Source organism: Rhizoctonia solani, chromosome 15 (assembly GCF_016906535.1).
Source record: "Rhizoctonia solani chromosome 15, complete sequence".
NCBI classification, from domain to species: domain Eukaryota; kingdom Fungi; phylum Basidiomycota; class Agaricomycetes; order Cantharellales; family Ceratobasidiaceae; genus Rhizoctonia; species Rhizoctonia solani.
In genome coordinates, this window is record NC_057384.1 from 232,966 (window position 1) to 251,107 (window position 18,142).

At 48.6% G+C, this 18,142-nt stretch overlaps 4 protein-coding genes across 4 annotated transcripts; all 4 read right to left on the minus strand.

The window, feature by feature from the left end:
• Positions 1–711: 711 nt before the first annotated feature.
• RhiXN_11904 (uncharacterized protein) lies at positions 712–5,204 on the minus strand (the record flags this gene model as incomplete). The annotated part of the gene is made up of 17 exons (XM_043331719.1): positions 712–777; positions 838–888; positions 940–977; positions 1,063–1,212; positions 1,274–1,336; positions 1,390–1,478; positions 1,538–1,992; positions 2,064–2,168; positions 2,226–2,295; positions 2,346–2,499; positions 2,746–2,948; positions 3,008–3,062; positions 3,152–3,941; positions 3,997–4,441; positions 4,491–4,634; positions 4,677–4,800; positions 4,853–5,204. 17 exons carry the CDS (start codon positions 5,202–5,204, stop codon positions 712–714), a joined length of 3,354 nt encoding a protein of 1,117 aa, XP_043186480.1.
• A 122-nt stretch (positions 5,205–5,326) lies between these two features.
• On the minus strand, positions 5,327–5,701 carry RhiXN_11905 (uncharacterized protein; the record flags this gene model as incomplete). Its single annotated transcript, XM_043331720.1, has 1 exon — positions 5,327–5,701. The coding sequence occupies one exon, from the start codon at positions 5,699–5,701 to the stop codon at positions 5,327–5,329; it is 375 nt and encodes a 124-aa protein (XP_043186481.1).
• A 1,684-nt stretch (positions 5,702–7,385) lies between these two features.
• On the minus strand, positions 7,386–12,782 carry RhiXN_11906 (uncharacterized protein; the record flags this gene model as incomplete). The annotated part of the gene is made up of 18 exons (XM_043331721.1): positions 7,386–7,472; positions 7,521–7,571; positions 7,623–7,640; positions 7,694–7,850; positions 7,921–8,345; positions 8,426–8,615; positions 8,657–8,814; positions 8,879–8,951; positions 9,003–9,186; positions 9,483–9,707; positions 9,758–9,874; positions 10,221–10,515; positions 10,565–11,096; positions 11,140–11,536; positions 11,664–12,037; positions 12,086–12,229; positions 12,282–12,396; positions 12,449–12,782. The coding sequence occupies 18 exons, from the start codon at positions 12,780–12,782 to the stop codon at positions 7,386–7,388; spliced, it is 3,876 nt and encodes a 1,291-aa protein (XP_043186482.1).
• A 102-nt stretch (positions 12,783–12,884) lies between these two features.
• On the minus strand, positions 12,885–17,436 carry RhiXN_11907 (glycoside hydrolase family 31 protein; the record flags this gene model as incomplete). The annotated part of the gene is made up of 17 exons (XM_043331722.1): positions 12,885–13,024; positions 13,088–13,273; positions 13,374–13,659; positions 13,714–13,926; positions 13,990–14,096; positions 14,150–14,423; positions 14,477–14,515; positions 14,574–14,750; positions 14,800–14,839; positions 14,903–15,328; positions 15,381–15,526; positions 15,582–15,654; positions 15,709–15,864; positions 15,919–16,516; positions 16,570–16,629; positions 16,680–17,089; positions 17,144–17,436. 17 exons carry the CDS (start codon positions 17,434–17,436, stop codon positions 12,885–12,887), a joined length of 3,624 nt encoding a protein of 1,207 aa, XP_043186483.1.
• Positions 17,437–18,142: the final 706 nt, after the last annotated feature.

Below are 18,142 nucleotides of genomic sequence, written 5' to 3' on the forward strand. Positions count from 1 at the left end.
AGCACCTCCGTTTATTTTACTTTGTCCGGTCCCTGCAACCATGAATTTTAACAAAATGGCAAGTCGCGAGTAATTAGCTGTGGGTTCGCTGGGCTTGTGATCCAAGAAATTACAAACCGAAGAAGGGGCGCTTGTGGTTTGATGACATGCAGAAATTTGGTCAGTTTATCCATTTCCAATATCAGCAGGTGGCTAGCGTTTGCTGTGGCTATGTCGTCCTGGGTGCTCAATGGTAGAATGTTCTCTTGCTTCACATAAGTTATATGAGTCCAAGTATATAGGCTAATGGTAGATTGCGCTCATGGCTTGATAGGACTGTGAAAGTGAGCGTCCGAACTGCATTGCCCAGACCAATGCTTGGCTATTTTTATTTTCTCTCCAATTTTCACTAACCCTCATAGTCGCCGGGGTGAGTCGCTATTCCCTCGACTCAAATAAAACCTTGATGCCAACTATAAAATTTCAGACGACTTTAAATGAAGAAATCAGTCTACCTCAAACGGCTCGCTTCACCTAATGTTTTCACAATAGCAGTTGATCAAAAGTATCATCATGGTATTATTTCTATACGATCTCACAACACCGTATCATTACATGCCGATATACATCGAACAGAGAATTAGGTACAAAACAAGCCGGGGAGATCAACACCGCCACAAACTCAACGACTTTCTACACGGACCAACCAAGTCAAGAGCTCTGGTTATGAATCTAATACTCCACCTTCTCAAGCGCCCTTCCACTGACTTGAACTTTGCCTATCATCGCTCCAATACTCTATAATCACAATCGATAATTAGCAACATTCAGTATTTATGCCAAACTTGCAGGGCTCACAGATTCTACTAGCTGCGAGTTATATTCGACACTCAAATCGGGTGGCGTCAACTGTCAAAAAAGGTGAGCAATTGCAACGGGCCAAAACATCTAATAACGAACCTGCATCATATATCCGAGCTTATACAGATCACGTAAGCCTGTGTATACAGTCACAGACATCAAGTAGCCCAACTCACAATTTGGGCTTCGGGGAGCCTAAACACAATACCATCCGATGCTCACTGATATGCATCGCAGCTGGGTTCCCATGCGCTGATGCTTGGGGTGCAAATCCAAAGCCGAGAATACCGTGGGCCGTGGCCGCCTGCTTGATCAATGTCTCCTTGGTCGCGCCGCTAGCTTGTTCTGGAGTATGAATCTTGATGAGGATATCTTTGAATCAAGCTGTCGAGGCGATTAGAAAATCACCGACACGATAGTTCGTAGGACTTACTATCCAGCAGGCAGAGCGGCCAAAGAGCCTTGGGGACGAAATCTCCTTGGAGTATGCGTTCGACTACTTCTTCGGGGTCTGAGCATCACAAGGCCACTCGGACCAGCGTTTATTACCAGGCAGTCTCATAAACTGGTCCGAATGCTTCATCAAGTCCGATTTGAACCATGCTCCACGATCGATATTGACGAGCGAAACCCGGAAGCTAATGTCGAGTTTGACACTTTCTGCCGAGAGACTGGATTCGCTTCGTAGCCAGCCCACAGTCCAACGCCGACCGCAGCATCGTCCCATGTCGTATTAGGAACCTCGGTCGAAATGTTGACGATGGACCAGCGCGGGTCGTTGGAGTACGGGAGGTGCACTTGTGAAATCGATGTCTGAAGGTTGAGTGCGTACCGCTCGGACGACGCCCGAATGAGCTTTATGTAAGCTTCGATAAATGCCTGATGCTCGAGAATCTTGGATTCCAGTGAAGATCGCAGTTGCATATTGGTGCCGTCTGGTTTCGTCATTGTTTCCTGTGCTCGTTTAAGAGTGAGAGAACGTGTAGCGTGCATCAGTTTACGATCGATGGCCTTGATAGCTCCCAGGCGGTTGGATACAGTAGCGAGGTCGAAGTCCCGATCATTAGGCTCGTCGGACAGAGGGGTATCGTGAATGCATCGAAGCAAGCTAGCAACTGAGCTGTTGGAATCAGATTGCTTGAGAACTTGTTTCTGGGCAAGATTGATGGCAGAGATCGGGTATTCAGACTCGAGTTCGCGTTGAAGATCGTCGCGTTCTTTACCAATGATTGGACTTCGAGCTCTAGATCTTGATAATCCTCAACACTCGACCGAATGAAAGGAATCAGTTGAGCGGTAAGAGAATCCATATCAGATAACTTCCGGTCCTGTCAAACGTGATTTAATGATCCGTAAAATAAGGAGGTAATTTCTGAGCAGCTTACTAGTTGAGATTGAGCACCGCGAATCATGATTAAGCTCCTCAGGATCCAAGAAGTCTGACTTGCTTCATACCTGTTCTGGTGGTCAGATTATTTATAATTGGTCGAAGAAATCACACTCACCAATCAAACGGCGTCATCGTAATGGGGAGTGTCGGCTTAGACGTATCTATGTAGCTTCGGCCCGACTTGCGGAACAAGGACCTCGCATCATGTAGCGATTCGCAACCCGTCTTGACATCCAAATATCCCATCAGCTCTGTTTCCGTAGTGTGCGCTGGTTATTTGTGGTATTGACTTGAGTAGTTGCAAGAGATTCTCCACTCAATATAGCACGAGTAGGTGACTGATATCTTGAGCGTATAAGGTATTTGGTTGAGATAAGGATTTAAGCTGCGTCGCACCAAGAGCCACAGCTCCAGTATTGATATTCAGTTGTGTGGGGCTCGTAGCCGTCGACTGGTTCATTTCGTTCGCAAAGTTAATCCGAGCAGTGATATCCCAAGGCTGGGGTGTAACAGACTCCAAATAATTCGCATTGCCTTGTCTGATGTAGCAACTTGATTTGCCTCTGGTCGAAGAGGATCGACGACTTCGTTTGAGGTGATAGAATTATTCAAGCTCGTTGAAGTGGCGCTTTGCTCAAGTTGAGACAAGTGCTGAAGGATTATCGCCCGTTGAATGTTCAAACTTCTGCTGATTTCGGTATCCGGATTGGGGATCAAGCTGTAGAGCAAGCTTTCGTATTCCTGAATAATGATCTGCCATTAGGACCAGAGACAAACTTGGCAACATCGAAGAGCTCGTCCGAGAGTTTGGCATTTAATTCAGGCACAATATCTAACAGACGCGTTAAAGCGAGTAAAATGGAGGGTAAAAAACACTCACTCGAGGTGAAGCCGTTGTAGGAAGATGATACTCCCACATACATCGAGGAAATTTGATCCACGCGCCTGGCGGGAAGTTGAAGCGATATGTACCGGCCTCCAGAAGGTTTGAATATGAATCGAAGGCGTTCATAAAGTATGTCAACGAAAGGCGTATTTGAGTCCACAATTGGCGCTTCCTGTACCGGCTCCGGCAAGCAAGGACTACTTGAACGGGGAGGGCTGGGAGGAATAGATGTAAGTGGCACGTCCTCGATATGAGAGCGGGCTCTTCTGGTAGAGGAATGGCAACTGGGAAAGTCGGTGTGGTCGATTCTTCCGATAAGACGGGATCTTCGAAAGGCGCATCACCCATTTCTTCGACTGGTAGGTACGGTTCAGGAAGTTCGCATATATCCTGTTCGACCTCGACCACGATATCAGCATCTCCGTTAAAAGGAGGTTCCGAACACACATCCTCGTCTTCGTTCCCATCACAGGTCGAACAAACTCCGTAGCTGGACCCTCTATCGGCTTCCTCCAACACGCCTTCGTCAGTATCGACGGGGGTTTCGGCTCCACAAATAATAGGCTCGTCTCCGCAGCACCCATCTGCTGGCTTGTATTCTATGCTCGCGTCGTTGTGTTCTTCGTTGACTTCGTCGCGTTCGGCCTCGTCACTGCATGGATTGGGGCAAGGATCGGGGCAAGGACTGGGGCAGGGTTGCGCATCCGCACACTCGTGAGCTACCTCTGTTGATTCCGTCTCCTTGATTTGGACAACTTCGCAAGGCGCTGGACATTCTTCTGCTTCCTCAAGCACATCGCGAGCACCCAAATCGGGACTTGGCGCCTTTGTAATCGGCGAGACATCGAGTCCAAGGCAGAGTTGGTGCCCTTGGATAGACCCAGGAAAATGCATTCCGCATCGAGCCTAGTGGGATGGGGAAGCATTCAGGTTGTTTGGTTCCATCGACAGATCCAGATCCTAGTCGACCTATATTGACTGCACCAGTGATATCGACGAACAAAACATTTAGACTCGACCACGCGAGGGAGTAGCCTGAGAGCGCAATAGGAGTGCCTGGCATTCCACGAACCTCAAAGCGATAGGATCGACGAGCCCGGTTAGAGGACCAAACGATGCTTTTAAAAGTGCTAGAGACCATGGAGTAGAAAATCGGTTGGTCGGCTTGGTAGGAAGCCATCTGTACGCAAAAAGGTGTGGGTGGGGTTTCCAATATCACACGCTGAGCGGCAGATACATAGGATTCATCGTCCTCGAGCTCGCGCCAAGGACCTGTGGTGAGAGTACCGTTACATTCCCAGATTTCCTGTGTATTGAGGGTGATACTAGTACATATTGAGTTAGTTGTATGGCAAAAGAGCAACAGAGACTTACTATGAGATCGTGAAATTATTACCGGACATGAGAGCTGTGAAGGGGGTACAACGCGGAATGCTTAGCCGCCCTCGAAAGAGGGTTCCTTGGAGCTCGCCCAACTCATTCATTCTTTGTATTCCAATATGGCCGGAAGATGTTTGGCTGAGTACCAATTGTTAGCGATAATAGGTTGATTTTATTAACTCTAGCTTACTAGAAGAAGTCAAACTGTTACCATCGCCGGCACGTAAGACGCTAGGCTGAACGACAATACTAGTTCCAAGATCAGGAGGGTATTCGCTCTCGCTCGAAAGAATAGAAGTATATCCTACACATAGACTGATAAGCGGACGACATCGAATGGCTTTGGTCGTACTCACCAGTTTCCCATTTCCAGTCAGACTCCATACTGCAGCGTCGCATGACAATACTCCCATCTGGAAGCTGATAGAAGAAGTTTGCTACGTTAAGTCGCTCGATAGTGCATGCCGCAAGTTTTGAGTCAGGGTGAGCAGTGTCAAGCACTCCTCCGTCGGTCCAGAGAGATCCTTGAGTTCGCCGCCCATCAGGGAGCGGCAGATAATTCGGCAGGCTGGCGTTCTTTGCTCTATCGTGGCCAAACCGACAGTTGACATCGAGGATATTGCCTCCCTCGCCTACAACGACGACCTTGAGACGTTTCCCGTTAAAAGCGCTGACAGAAGCGATAGCACCAATAGGAGTTTGTGCCATGAGTGATATTGTGTATAAGAGGTGCAGTTACTTCGAATATTTTAAATCTATGTGAGAATGTGTGTGTCTACTTTGAGGAACCGAGAGCTGTTTATATGGGACGATGCGATATAGTTCCATATTCAGGCGGAGGCGCCATTGCCGGGCTCGGGAAGAGCCTTCGATACAGCCTCTCCGACATCGGCTTCGGACACCAAGATACCGGCGTAGACCACCATATCCTTCACGGCATCAAATGTGGCGGGAGCAGAGGTGGAGGGTACCATCAAGCGTTCCTGATGGCCGTGGAGTGCACACGGATGACCGATTCCCGAACGGCAAATTGTTCCGTTGACGTTACCGTTACCACTAAATGGACCCGTTTCAATACCCATCGTAGAGATTTTGGAAGCAGCAAGGGCTCTGAATACTGTAAATAGCAGGTTGTTTAGTTTGAGCACCTTGGACCAATATGCGTAAGCCGTAGTACAACAAGCTGATTCTATCAGTACCACCATTGATGAGCATATTTCAGTATACAACCCTTCATATCCTTACTTTCATCAAAATAACGCTGAGAAGTCGGAATTGTTGAAAAGGTTTCCGGCTCGGCATTCGGGAACACTTATCACACTTTGGGTCCGGGAAATCAGTACGCGCACCGGCCTACCAATCAATTTTGGGTCGAAACGCTCATGATCATGCTTAGGAATAGCCCTACGCTGAGTTGAATGTGGATTGATTTTCTGTCGGCGCGAGTAATTGCGTTCCACTCTTTACACAGCGACATGGATATAATAAATTATTCCCTCAAGAAGCGGGAATACCCCTGTTATTTAGGTTAGGCCTCCTGACTTTTCCGTACGTGCCTTCGGCGTGATTATCCCTAAATATATTGGGGGAAGTCCCCTTATAATCATCCTTCGTTTGCATTTTCTGTACCTTGCCGATCGATACCCGTTGTTATATCCCTGAGTATCACCTCAGATCTGACTTACCGAGGCGGGGGCATACATCGCGTGATGGTAGCCATACCTTCATTTTCTTGCCGATGAAAGGACGCCGACAAAGATCGGGGATTTTTCCGAACGGGTTCTATTACCTTTGGATACTAGGGGATACGAGGGACCGTCCCCTCCTGATCACAACCATACTTGATTAATACGGGAAGGCAAAACTGGGTCCATGAGTCGTGCGGCCATGCTCTAAGCGCCCGGCTATTATGCGACAGCTTTAATGGGCCAAAGATGAGCAATGTGCATGTGTATGCATAGCCCTATGCCGAATTTATCACAGCCAACAACATGGGCGGCCACCAATGACCGTATATGCACCTTTATCTCAACGTATCAGAAGCAGAGAGATATTCATGCTACGGATGCTCATTGGTAGAATGAAAAAATGAATCCAACTCATGAGCCCCATGAGGAGCCGGGGGAACGGAGGAAACTGATGCAATCAAAAGTCTTGATTGTAAGATTCCTCAGTCTAATCCCAGTGGATAATGAGCTGAAACGCGCCCTAGATTCGAATGAAATTGCTAACAATCAGGTAGCAATCGTTAACTAGGCGACTGTCAGACAGCATTCAGCGGCCTTGCATGATTTTATTCCTCGACTGATAACGCTCTTCAGTTCTTCAGCAAGCGAGTCGTATTCTTATTATGCATGTATACGAGTTAGATTAAAATCAATACACTAGTAAATGGTCGGGTTCCACTCGAGTACTCTGGCTAAAGAGAATTCTAATTGGAGCAACCAGGTCCCCGGCTATATGGATTGTAAAAAACGTGAGCTGTTCAGATAATAGGATAGTAAATCTGATGCAAGGTCTGTCTTTACGCTAGTGGCATATCATCTTCATTTGTTCCAATCTTCAGATAGAAATGATTATATAGGAGCTAATTATGAAAGACGAAAACGCTTCCTATGGGATTGGCCCGAAAAGTCATGAAGGTCCTAAACAAAGGCGTATGCGCCCTCAGGAATCTGTTCGACCGTAAGGTATATAGATTAAGGACGAGCACTAAAAACAATCACTGGAACTTATAAGAGAATGCCTGGAATGGCGATAAAAAATTAAGATCCGATATGGTAAAATATGGCAAAAGTATTTCCGGGAGACATTAATTGGTATCCAACGCATGATTAGATATCACTATTGTTGCACAACCGTGCTAGTGTTCTGTGCCAAGCAGCCTGGTCAAATTCCTTGATTGTACATGCAATCTTCGGTTCTTTCGAGTGCCCATTGACCATATTGAACATGATCCATGATGGTTTCGATGCTCTGTTACGCTGGTTAAAACTCGTATTTATGTCAATGCCAAATTCTTACCGATTCCACTATTCCACTGTTGTACTCGATGCTCACATCGGGAGGAGTCAACTATGAAAAGGTTAAGCTATTGCCAAGTCCAAGCTACCAAGTAACACGAACCTGCATCACGTAGCCAAGCTAATCGAATGAATGAGCCTTTGCTTTTTAATAGGAAAACGAGGTTCACTCACAATCTGCGCCTCGGGAAGTCTAAAGACGATACCATCAAAATACTCGTTGATATGCATTGCCCCAGCGTTCCCATGTGCCGACGCCTGGGACGCAAACTCGAAGCAAAGAACGCCATGTGCCCCTGCAGCCTGGTCCATCAAATCTTTTTGGTTATGGCTCAGGACCGAATCAGAATGGCAAGCAGGCTATTGAGGATATTAGCTGCGAACAGCGCCACACGACTTACAATCCAGCAGGAACAGCAGGCAGGGAGCCCCTTGGTTCAAAAGATCCGTGGAGTATGCGATCTACGATCTCATCCGAGGTCTGAGCGTCACGAGGCCACTCTGACCAACGTTCGCTATCTGGAAGTCTCATCAATTGACCAGAATGATTCATAAACTCCGATTTGAACCAGGCTCTGCGATCAAAGTTGACAAGAGAAACCCGGAGGCTGATGTCGAGTTTCACAGTTTCGACCCCCGGGGTTGTGCTAGTTTCGTAGCCGGCCCAAAGCCCAAAGCCGACCGCGGAATCCCTCCATGTCGTATTCGGAATCTCGGTCGAAATGTTGACAATAGTCCAGCGTGGGTCATTAGAATAAGGGAGATGCACTTGCGCAATCGAGGTCCGAAGATTGAGCGCGTATCGCTCAGAGCACAGTTGCATAGACTTCATATGAGCTTCAATCACACTTGATGTTCCAGAATCTTGGACTCGAGCATGGACCGTAGTTGCAGATTAGGGCCAACCGATGTTGATATTGTCTTCCGAGCGCGTTTGATGGTAAGCGAGCGTGTCTGGCTCAAAACCTTGCGATCGATGACCCTAATAGCATTTAAACGATCTGTGACCGATTTGAGATTGAAATCTGAGCCATTAAGTTGGTTGAGAGGACTAGAATGAACGCATCCAAGCAAGCTGGTACCAGAACTATCGGAGCTGAATTGTTTCAGGAGTTGCTCCTGGGCGGTAGCGATAACAGAAATAGATGTTCGGCCTCAAGGTCGCGCCGAAGTTCATCGCGCTCCTTGATTGAAGATTGGACTTCCAGTTCTAGTTCTTGATGATTACCGGAATCAGATTGGATAAACGGAACTAATTGGGCGGTAAGAGAGTCCATATCGGAGAGTTTCTGGTTCTATAAGAGATGTGCCACAGGCGTTAACAAGACTATACGAGAGAATTCTAGATAGGCGGCTTACCAATTCGGATTGGAGCATTACAATATCTTGGCTAAACTCGCCTACGCTCCAAGAGGTTTGGCTCGCCTCATACCTACCCAGGTATCCAGCTCCATTCTGTTTAGTAAAAATAAACAACTCTCACCAGTCTGATGGTTTCATTGCAACCGGAAGGGAGAGCTCAGACGCATCGACGCTACTTCGATCTAAATGACGGAATACAACCTTTGCATCATACAGCAACTCAGAGCTCGCCTTGACATCCAGGTACGCCATCAGCTCCTTTTCAGCACGCGTGCGCTGATAATCAAAGGTGCTTGAATGAATCACTGAAGGAAGTTCGCTCCAAATGCAGTATGAGCAGGCGAGCTAATATCCTGAGTGTATGCGTTGCTTGACAGGATAAAGGCTTGAATCGGGTCCCACCAGAAATCATGTACTTGGCCTGTACTTGCTTGCGCGAGGCTAGTGATTTTTCCCTGACTCATTCCATTCCTAAAGCTGGGCCGCCCGGTTACATCACCAAGTGATAGTGTGGTAGACTCCGAGATATTGCGCCTGTGACTTCCGGGGCCGTCGACTGGCCGGGTGACGTCGGCAATTGGACTTGAAATAGTAGACCCACTAGAGATCGCTGAAGTGAGGCTGTGATTGCGGGTTCTCGCCAGACGGTCACGAATACCGTCCTTTGAGTCCCTAGGCATTTGTTGACCTCGGTGCCCGGATTGGGAATCAAGTTGTAGAGAAGTGTTTGGTATTCCCGGATAAAGATTTGCCGTTTGGCCTGATACAACCTTGGCGACGTCAAAGAGTTCGTTGGAGAGCTTGAAGTTAATTTCGGACATCATAGCTGGCAGGACATCAATTAAAATTCTCAAGCGGTAATACAGATATACTCACTCGAATTGAAGCCATTGTCGGTCGATGGCGCTCCCACGTGCATGGAAGAAACTTGGTCCAAGCGCCTAGCAGGGACTTGAAGTGAAACATACCGACCACTAGATGGTTTGGATATAACTGAAGACGATCGTAAAGTACGTCAAGAAAGACATGTTTGTATCCCCCAGTGGCGCTTTCCGTAGTGGTCCCGGTAATTGTGGCAAGCAAGGGGGTTTGGGATGGGAGGTTGGGAGTGGATGGTTCATCATCCAATGGGAGGATGTCTCGGATAGAGGAGCAACAACTAGCTGATCAGAATTCTTGGTCATTGTACATCACGGCCCCAGGCGCGCTACCAGCCCCACACACATCGGCTCGAATTCAGTGATCCCCAGGGTAAATGAGGGTCCTTCCGGACAGACAAGCCCGCCCTCCGGGTCGCGCGGAGAAACATCTGGGTCGCCACACAACGAACCGTGCTCACGGTCTATTTCCTGGTCTTCCCTCAACAATCCATCGTCTTCAGGACACCCTTCATCGCCTCTGGGGGAACAAGTGGTTCTTTCGACTTGAGAGGGATCTTGAGTTTTGCAAATGCCAGTCTTGTCCCCAACACACTCTCGTTCCGAGTCACAGTCCTTATTTTCGTCGTCGCATTGACTGTTTATCCCATCGTTATCAGCATCGCCATTACAAGGACCATTGTAGGTCAGGGAAAGATCCGTGCATATTTCAGTAGATGGATCATCGCTGGGATTGATACACTCTTCGGGTGAGGGCTCAGAGGAGGAATTGATAGGAGGTTCGGAGTCTGCTCGGGGTAAGCACTGGGACATGGATCGGGAGAAGGTTTGGAGTTAGAGTCGGGAGTGGGATCGGAGGGTGAATCGACGCGGGGCTCGGGGCAAGGTCCAGAACATGGTTCGGAGGGAGGCTTGGTTTGGGGATCGAGACATGGTCGGGAATAAGTCTCAGAGCAGTTGGAGCAATCAGAGCAATCAGAACAATCAAAGGAGGATTCAGAGGGAAACTCGACACATGGATCAACACGGGGTTCAGGACAAGGACCTTCACATGAGTCAGAACGAGGACCAGAACAGGGATCGGGACACGGGTCGGGACACGGGTTGACACATGGTTCTGCACAAGGACCAGGGCACTGTTCAGGGGCAGATTCAGGGTTAGGACACGGTTGAGAACAAGTCTCGGAAGAACCGGAACATTCAGTGGAGGAGTCCGGGAAAGATCCATCACACGGATCGGCGCAAGGGCTGGCGTTAGTATTAGTGCAAGGATTGGGGGGAGTGGTCGCGCAGGGATCAGGACATGGGTTTTCACATGGTTGGAGAGGATCGAAGGACTCGGAGAAGGCCGAACAAGAATCAGAACAAGAATCGGCATACGGGTCGGCACATGGTAGAGTACAATCTTCAGATGGTTTGGCAGGTGATTCGGGGTAAGTTTCAGACAAGTCCACGGGACAAGGACCGGGACAAGGACCCGAAGGCTCGGCGGATGGATCGGTGCGTTGCAAGTCATCCTCAGAGACATCGGAGGAGGAATCAGAGATCGAGTCAAAGGAGGGTTCGGCACACAGATCGGGACACGGTTTGGCGTCAATACCACCGCACGGGCCGGAATCGGGATTGGCATCTGGTTCAGCAGAAGTCTCGGGACAAGGATCAGCGAGAAGCTCCAGGTCGGGTTCGGCGGAAGGCTGGGGCCTGGGGGAATGGTATGGATCGGGATGTGCTATGGCTATCCCTGTCTCTGGAACATCGACACCACCATTCGGCACCTCTTGATCGCGAGAGACATCGAGTCAAGCGGATAGTCAGGACTTTTGGGTAAACCCCAGGAAAACACATTCCGCATTGAATCGACCGGAATGGGAAAGCACCCCGACACCCCGATTTTGCCGGCAGACCCAGCGGCTCGAGTTGACCAATGTTGACTGCTCCGTTGACGTCCACATATAGGATACTCTGGCTCGACCAGGTTGATAAATGTCCACAGAGGGCAATAGGGGTGTCCGCTACTCCGCAGCGCACAAACCGATAGGACCTGCGGGCGCGGGATGACGACCAGACTATGCTTTTGAGCTCGTTGGGAAGTATGCAGTAGAAAATCGCTTGCTCGGTTTGGTGTGAAGCCATTTGTAAGAAATTGGATGTTGGCGGTGTTTCTAGTGTCATACGCTGGGCGGCTGATATATAACATTCATTTTCTTCGAGCTCGCACCCAGGATCATCGGTAAGGGTGCCAGTGCATTCCCATATTTCTTGCGTTTCGAGAGTGATGCTATCGTATATTCAGTCGCTAGTATAGTACAAGCCTGGGTCAACTTACTAAGAGATCGTAAAATGACTGCCCGAGGTGAGTGCTGTGAAGGGGGTACAACTAGGAAAACTAAGTTGTCCTCTAAACACGGGCCCTTTTACTTCGCCCCGTACAGTCATCTTCAGTATCGCAAAGTGACCGGAGGAAGTTTGGCTAAGTATAGACGATGAGTGACATGAGACTAATTATGTTGTATTCGACCTACTAGAACAGCGTCAGGTTGATATCATCCCCGGCGCGCAGTATGCTTGGCTGAACGACAATGTTGGTCCCGATTTGGGGAGGGTATTCACTCTTTCCCGATAGGACAGAAATAAATCCTGCGCGTGGAGTTATTGGAGAAGGACGACGTAATGCTCTGATCCAACTCACCTCTTTCCCACTCCCACTCGGATTTCACTCTGCAGCGCCTCATGACAATGCTACCATCGGGGATTTGATAGAAGAAACAAGCCAAGTTATGACGCTCGATGGTACAGGCAGCAAGCTTCGAGTAGGGATGAACGGTATCGACTACGCCTTTATCTTTCCAAACCCATTCTTGTGGTCGACCCGGACCAGTCGTGCATAGGCTGTTTGGCCTTTGATCTCCAATCCGACAATTGACGTCCAGCATGCGACCTCTCTCGCCGACAACGACGATTTTGAGGTGTTTTCCATCGATACTGGTGACCGAAGCAATGGCGCCAATAGGAGGTTGATCCATCTGCGAAATATCACGGAATAGTTAATAGTCGACTGTAGTGATGCGGAGTATCTTGGGGATGGGAGTGTCGCGTTTTGGAGGATAATACGCCATATATGAACGTCAGCACATAGTTCCATGGTCAGAGGTCGCAGAGTTGCCGAGCTTCAACTGGATAGCCAGACACTGATATTCTTCGGCAACGAGCCCTCCGTCGTCTGTTCCGTCTTCCACACACGGGCCCACATTTCCCGCGACTTCGGCTATACCAGAAACAGAATGACCATGATATGGCGAACATTGCCGTACAGCCAACAGCTGTCAACCACAAAAGGCCGACTCGTTATTTTGGGCAAGAGTGTCGATCGAGTGTGCTATAAAGTGTTCCTGGTTGTCGAGAAGAGTGCTGCACATCCAATTCCCGAGCCGCCAATCATTGGTTTCCATTACCGTTACCGCTACGGAGTCTCCCGACCACAATCCCTTTTTGGGGTCCAGCGTGGGTCCAGCCGCTGGATATAAGAATCCCGGCTACCTGCACCGAATAAACATTTACGCGCATCAACGTGAAAAAAACACCAATTCTGTATTAAAATTAACCTAAATATGTACATTTGAGTATATAGTCCTTCTCGGCAACCTCCCGAATCGGTAGCTCTATAATCCAAGCATTCTTGATCTTGTCGTAATAACGTTGAGAAATGGGAGTGTCCACGGAATCTTCCCACTGCGCACTCTCAAATGCTTCTCCGCACTTGGACTCTCCCCAGATGAAAAGTCGATAGACCGGACCGTTGATCAGTGTCGGGTCGAAACGCTCGTGCTTGTGGATCGTCCATAGCTCGATGGTACGCGTGATAGTCTTTGGCTGACCAGGAGGATGATTGTGCGTCGTTTCCTGTTTATAGGTATACGGGTATGATTAACAACTCTGTGGTAAACTATCGAATACCCTCCGTGGGGGACTTGCCTGGAATATCCGGACTTTCCAGTACACGTCTTCGGCTTGCTTGTCCCCAAACGCATCAGTCGAGAACTTCCGATCGTCGTCCGTCGTTTGCCTTTCCCGTAGCTTGTTGATCGATAGCCGCTGCTGAATTCGCAAACCCTTGGCCGTTGGCGCGCTCTCTCGCGATACCCCATCATCGAGATACAAATCATACGACTACGCATAAATGTATCAGCCAATATGACCAGGCTGGTTATCAGGAACTGTGTTTCCACTTACCCGGTTCGGTCCAGTATGTCCGGGGTAAATATGAATGGTGATAGGATTCGGCTTGGACTGATAATCCTCCGCATACATCCTTGGCTCTATTTGCGGGAGAATAGCACCTAAACACCGGGTGAGGAACCCCTGGAGCTAAAATGACTAGAAATTCACTCACCGAACTTGATAAACATCGGAGTCACGTAGGGATCCTGCACTCTTCCAGCCCAGCGAGCATCATAGGGTATCAATGATCCGCCCTTGAACTCGTTCCCTAGAGCAACTGCGCTATCAGGCCCTTCAGCGCGCAGGTTGCACTGCCACCATGAGTTGGGCCGAGGCAGGTACACTACGCGGGTGACCGGATCCCATTCTGAGCCCTGGGGATGGAGAATTGGGGCAACCAAGAGATCATCTCCAACCATGTACTCGTCATCGAGGAAATCCGAGTTCTACCAAATAAGGGCCTATTCAGACGGATGAACAGATATGACCAAAGACTTACCTCTCCGACCAAGGACGAATCTTGCTCATTCGTTATAATCTTCAGATACGATATATCGTTTCAGAAATACTGAATAATGAAGAGCTTTTCCACTTACAAGGGATCGAGCAATTGGTAACCCAGTCAAAAGATTGTCGAACATCTGATCGTATAAAAGCTGCAATAGCGTATACCTCAGCATGACATAGTACCGGCAGATCGGCAAGGTAGCAAGATACATCCATCTCTCATCTTCCGGAGCTTCGTGTGACTTTTCGGCGTAGCGGAAAGGTTCCTGAACCGACGTTGAGAAGTGGGCTTGTTCCAAGTCGATGCATACTTACCTGAAATAGCTTTTTCCCAGATTTTCCATTGTAATGGTTACTTCAACACGCGGGAATGACATGTGAGCATATACCTTACTGCTCTCTGAACAGTTGGACATACCGGAACCAGGGCAACAGCGAATATGCGCAGTACCAGCGCATCAAAAGCTCAGGGTTAGCCCACTGCTCACCCTCTGATCCCGGTTCGAACCCGCCAACGTCGGCACCAGATATGCTGATTCCAGAAAGCCCAAGCGAAAGCACCTGCGCAACGGATACCCGAAGGAAGTCCCAGCGCGAAGCATTGTCCCCAGTCCAAAGGCCGGCATAACGGTGCAAGCCTATAAAGCCGCCGCGCCCAATGATAAAGTTACGTTTCCCTTTTCGACGAGGGTTGTAATTCCATCCGTTGTAGGTGGCCTTGTGCAGATTGAACGCATACAAGGACCATATTCGTATAGCCGGAAGTCGAGGCTGTTGATCGGACGGACCTTTTTCCTTGATCGACTTGATCGAGTCCGAGGACAGCCACAACCGAAACGGGAAACTATGATGCGTTAGCTTACAATATTCAGCGACTTGTTTGCACCCGGATTTACCTCCTCATATCGCCATAACTGGCGCCCATGCAAGGCGAAGTCATATCCTGCCACACGAACTCGAGCCCAAGCGAAATGAGATAGTCGTACTGCTTGCCCCACCAGATCCGAACTTCTTTCCGGTTCAGGTCGGGATAGTACCCTGGCTATTGAAAAAAATAAGCAATGGGGGCCGTGAAATCTCTAGTGAGAATACCCTACCCTGCCCAAGCTTCCGCCGTACCAAACTCCTCCTCGAAACGGCTTCCCTGTGTTCCATGTGTCGGAAAGCTCACTACCCAGTCATCAATGTCGTATCGCGTACGAGAATTAAAATGAATGGACCCACACTCTATCTTCGGGATCATAATGATTTCGGGGCTCCTGGTTCGAGTCTGAAGCTTGGAACTCGTCCTTGTGTCCACAGCGATACAGCATATACTGATCCTCGTTGGCGTTTTGTGGACCATTGTCTTGAACGAATCGCCTGTCCTCTACCAGGTACCTACCAATAAAGATCTGAGTTGACTAGAAGAACACCGCCCAATAAACAACGTACCGGTATTTCAGTGCCTCTTGAAGCGTTGAATACTCGTGGTCATCATCTCCATTGATAAACGGTGTGATGTTGGTACTGCATTTCACTCCTTGGTTCCGAAGATCTTCAAATAGTTTGGCCGGTGCGGGAAACACATGAGGATCGACTGTAAACGTCTTATAGTTTCTCTGTATGTCCACATCCAAATGCAATCCGTCCAAAGGAAACCCCGAATCACGATAGGCTTTAACTACTTCGAGTATCTTTTGCGGGGTGTCGTAGCCGTAGCACCCCTGATGATAGCCAAGTACGTAACGAGGTTTGAGCAAAGGCCGACCAACTATAGAGGTGTAGGAAGTGATGACATCGCTGATGGAAGTTCCAGCGACGACGAACAACTGCATGCAGTTGAAACGCGTAGCGACACGAAACACACTGTTATCCTTGGACCCGATGTCCAAGCATACTTGGGAGAAATTATCCACAAAACTGGCAATCTTTAGCTTGTATCCCGGATGCTGGCTGACTTCCATCCAGAAAGGCTCCGAATGGTATAGCGGTTCGCGAGAGTCTAAAGGTCCGTGATTATAGACCTGAGAGTAGGTCATATTATCGTAATCTTCATTATTCAACCGTTAGTATCGTATAGTAGAGGGTAACTCCCAGGCTTACTAAAGTAGTCTATTATAACTTTTGTTTTTAGCAACTGTCTTCCACCCTGTTCTCCAAAACCTGGGGGCGCGTTAAACATATCGTGCCATAGTCAAGGGAGCAGAACAAACCCAGATATCTAGCCCTTCCAGGCTTTTCGACCTCTATCACTGTTGCTTTGTCCGAGTACGATATGCCGCTAGGTTTGGTCTGCCAAACTACCTTGATGTCATACTTCGTTTCATCGGGCCCACAAACCCCAAAACTCCTGAGATCATCGTCTTCCCAGGATCGGCTCCGGCCAACAGGCTGAAGAGCAATGATTTTAAAATTCCTTTTGCGGATTCGGAGTTGCATGTAATATCCGTCAGGGTCAGCAGTAGCCGGTGCCCGCCCTGACTGGTTGTTGGCTCCGAGCGTGGGTCGAGACTCGATCACAACCAAGTCACCTTCGTCCCGAGCAAAGACCTCCCAGCTGACGCGTTCAAAACGGTCCAGGGTAGATATCAGATCCGTAAGGGTATCCTGCACAAGGTTACGACTGAACATGGCTATCAGCTAACCAATTCACACAATACCTGCGAATTCCACTTACGAGTTCCAGGTAGAGTACTGTTCGACTGAAGTGTATCTAGGGTTGAAACGGACGCGAAAAACAGTAGGTCTAATGAACTGAACCAGGAGGATCTTGTTATTGTCGTCCCGAAAAGCAAGCCCATGGTCACAAGCCCGATTCGTTATAGCGCTTTTCGAGTCAAACGAGGTGGTCACCAGCTTCACGTTTTCCACTCGAGCCCATTGTGGCTTCCCGCCCTTAGAGTCCAAGTCGGAAAAAAAGTCCTCGGCCTTGATATAGCGATATGGGTCTGATTGTTTATTGTAAGGCATAGGGAAGTAAATAGTGAATAATGTACTGGAATAGAGAGTGTACGCGTGTTTGACGCAAGCAGAGGAAATAGCAAGACTGGCTGAGAAAGAAGGTGGTTGTCGTGAGCTAGCGAAAACTGAATTACTACCGCGTCAATCCGCGTGTCCGGCGTGGGGACCAGTCGTTACTATTTGAGAGTTGCTGTTTGGCATATGTCATCTTAATTGTTTTTCTGTAAGCCGGAACAGGCACAGAAAGCCGCATTTGGTTTCAGAAAGTTGCAGGTTGCAACACTGCCACATATCACGTGTCGGCTCTGGTCCCTGTCTGGTCATAAGCGTAGCATCAGAATGAACTTGAAAGATGAGACCGTAGCCTGTGTTCTTTTAATATGAAGATGAGCTTTGCGACCCGTCGTACCTCTGGGTGCGGGTGATCGGCGGTGTGTTTTCCTGGTTTGCGGACGGGGTAGTGTGCCTGACTGGGCCAATAAATGTAATATATGTAAAATAATAATAATGATGCTTCGGGAGCATCCCCATATAGTACAAGCCCAAGCGTGCTCTGTTCTCGTTTCAGTACCTGTGAAAAGGAATTAATGGACGCACTCATCAAATTTGCATTTGCGCGGAATCGCTACTTGATAACAAGTCACGGGTGCGCAAATTCCAGAATTTAGTGCCCTAAGAAGATTCAAGAACACAACTCGTTATTGTCGATAACTTG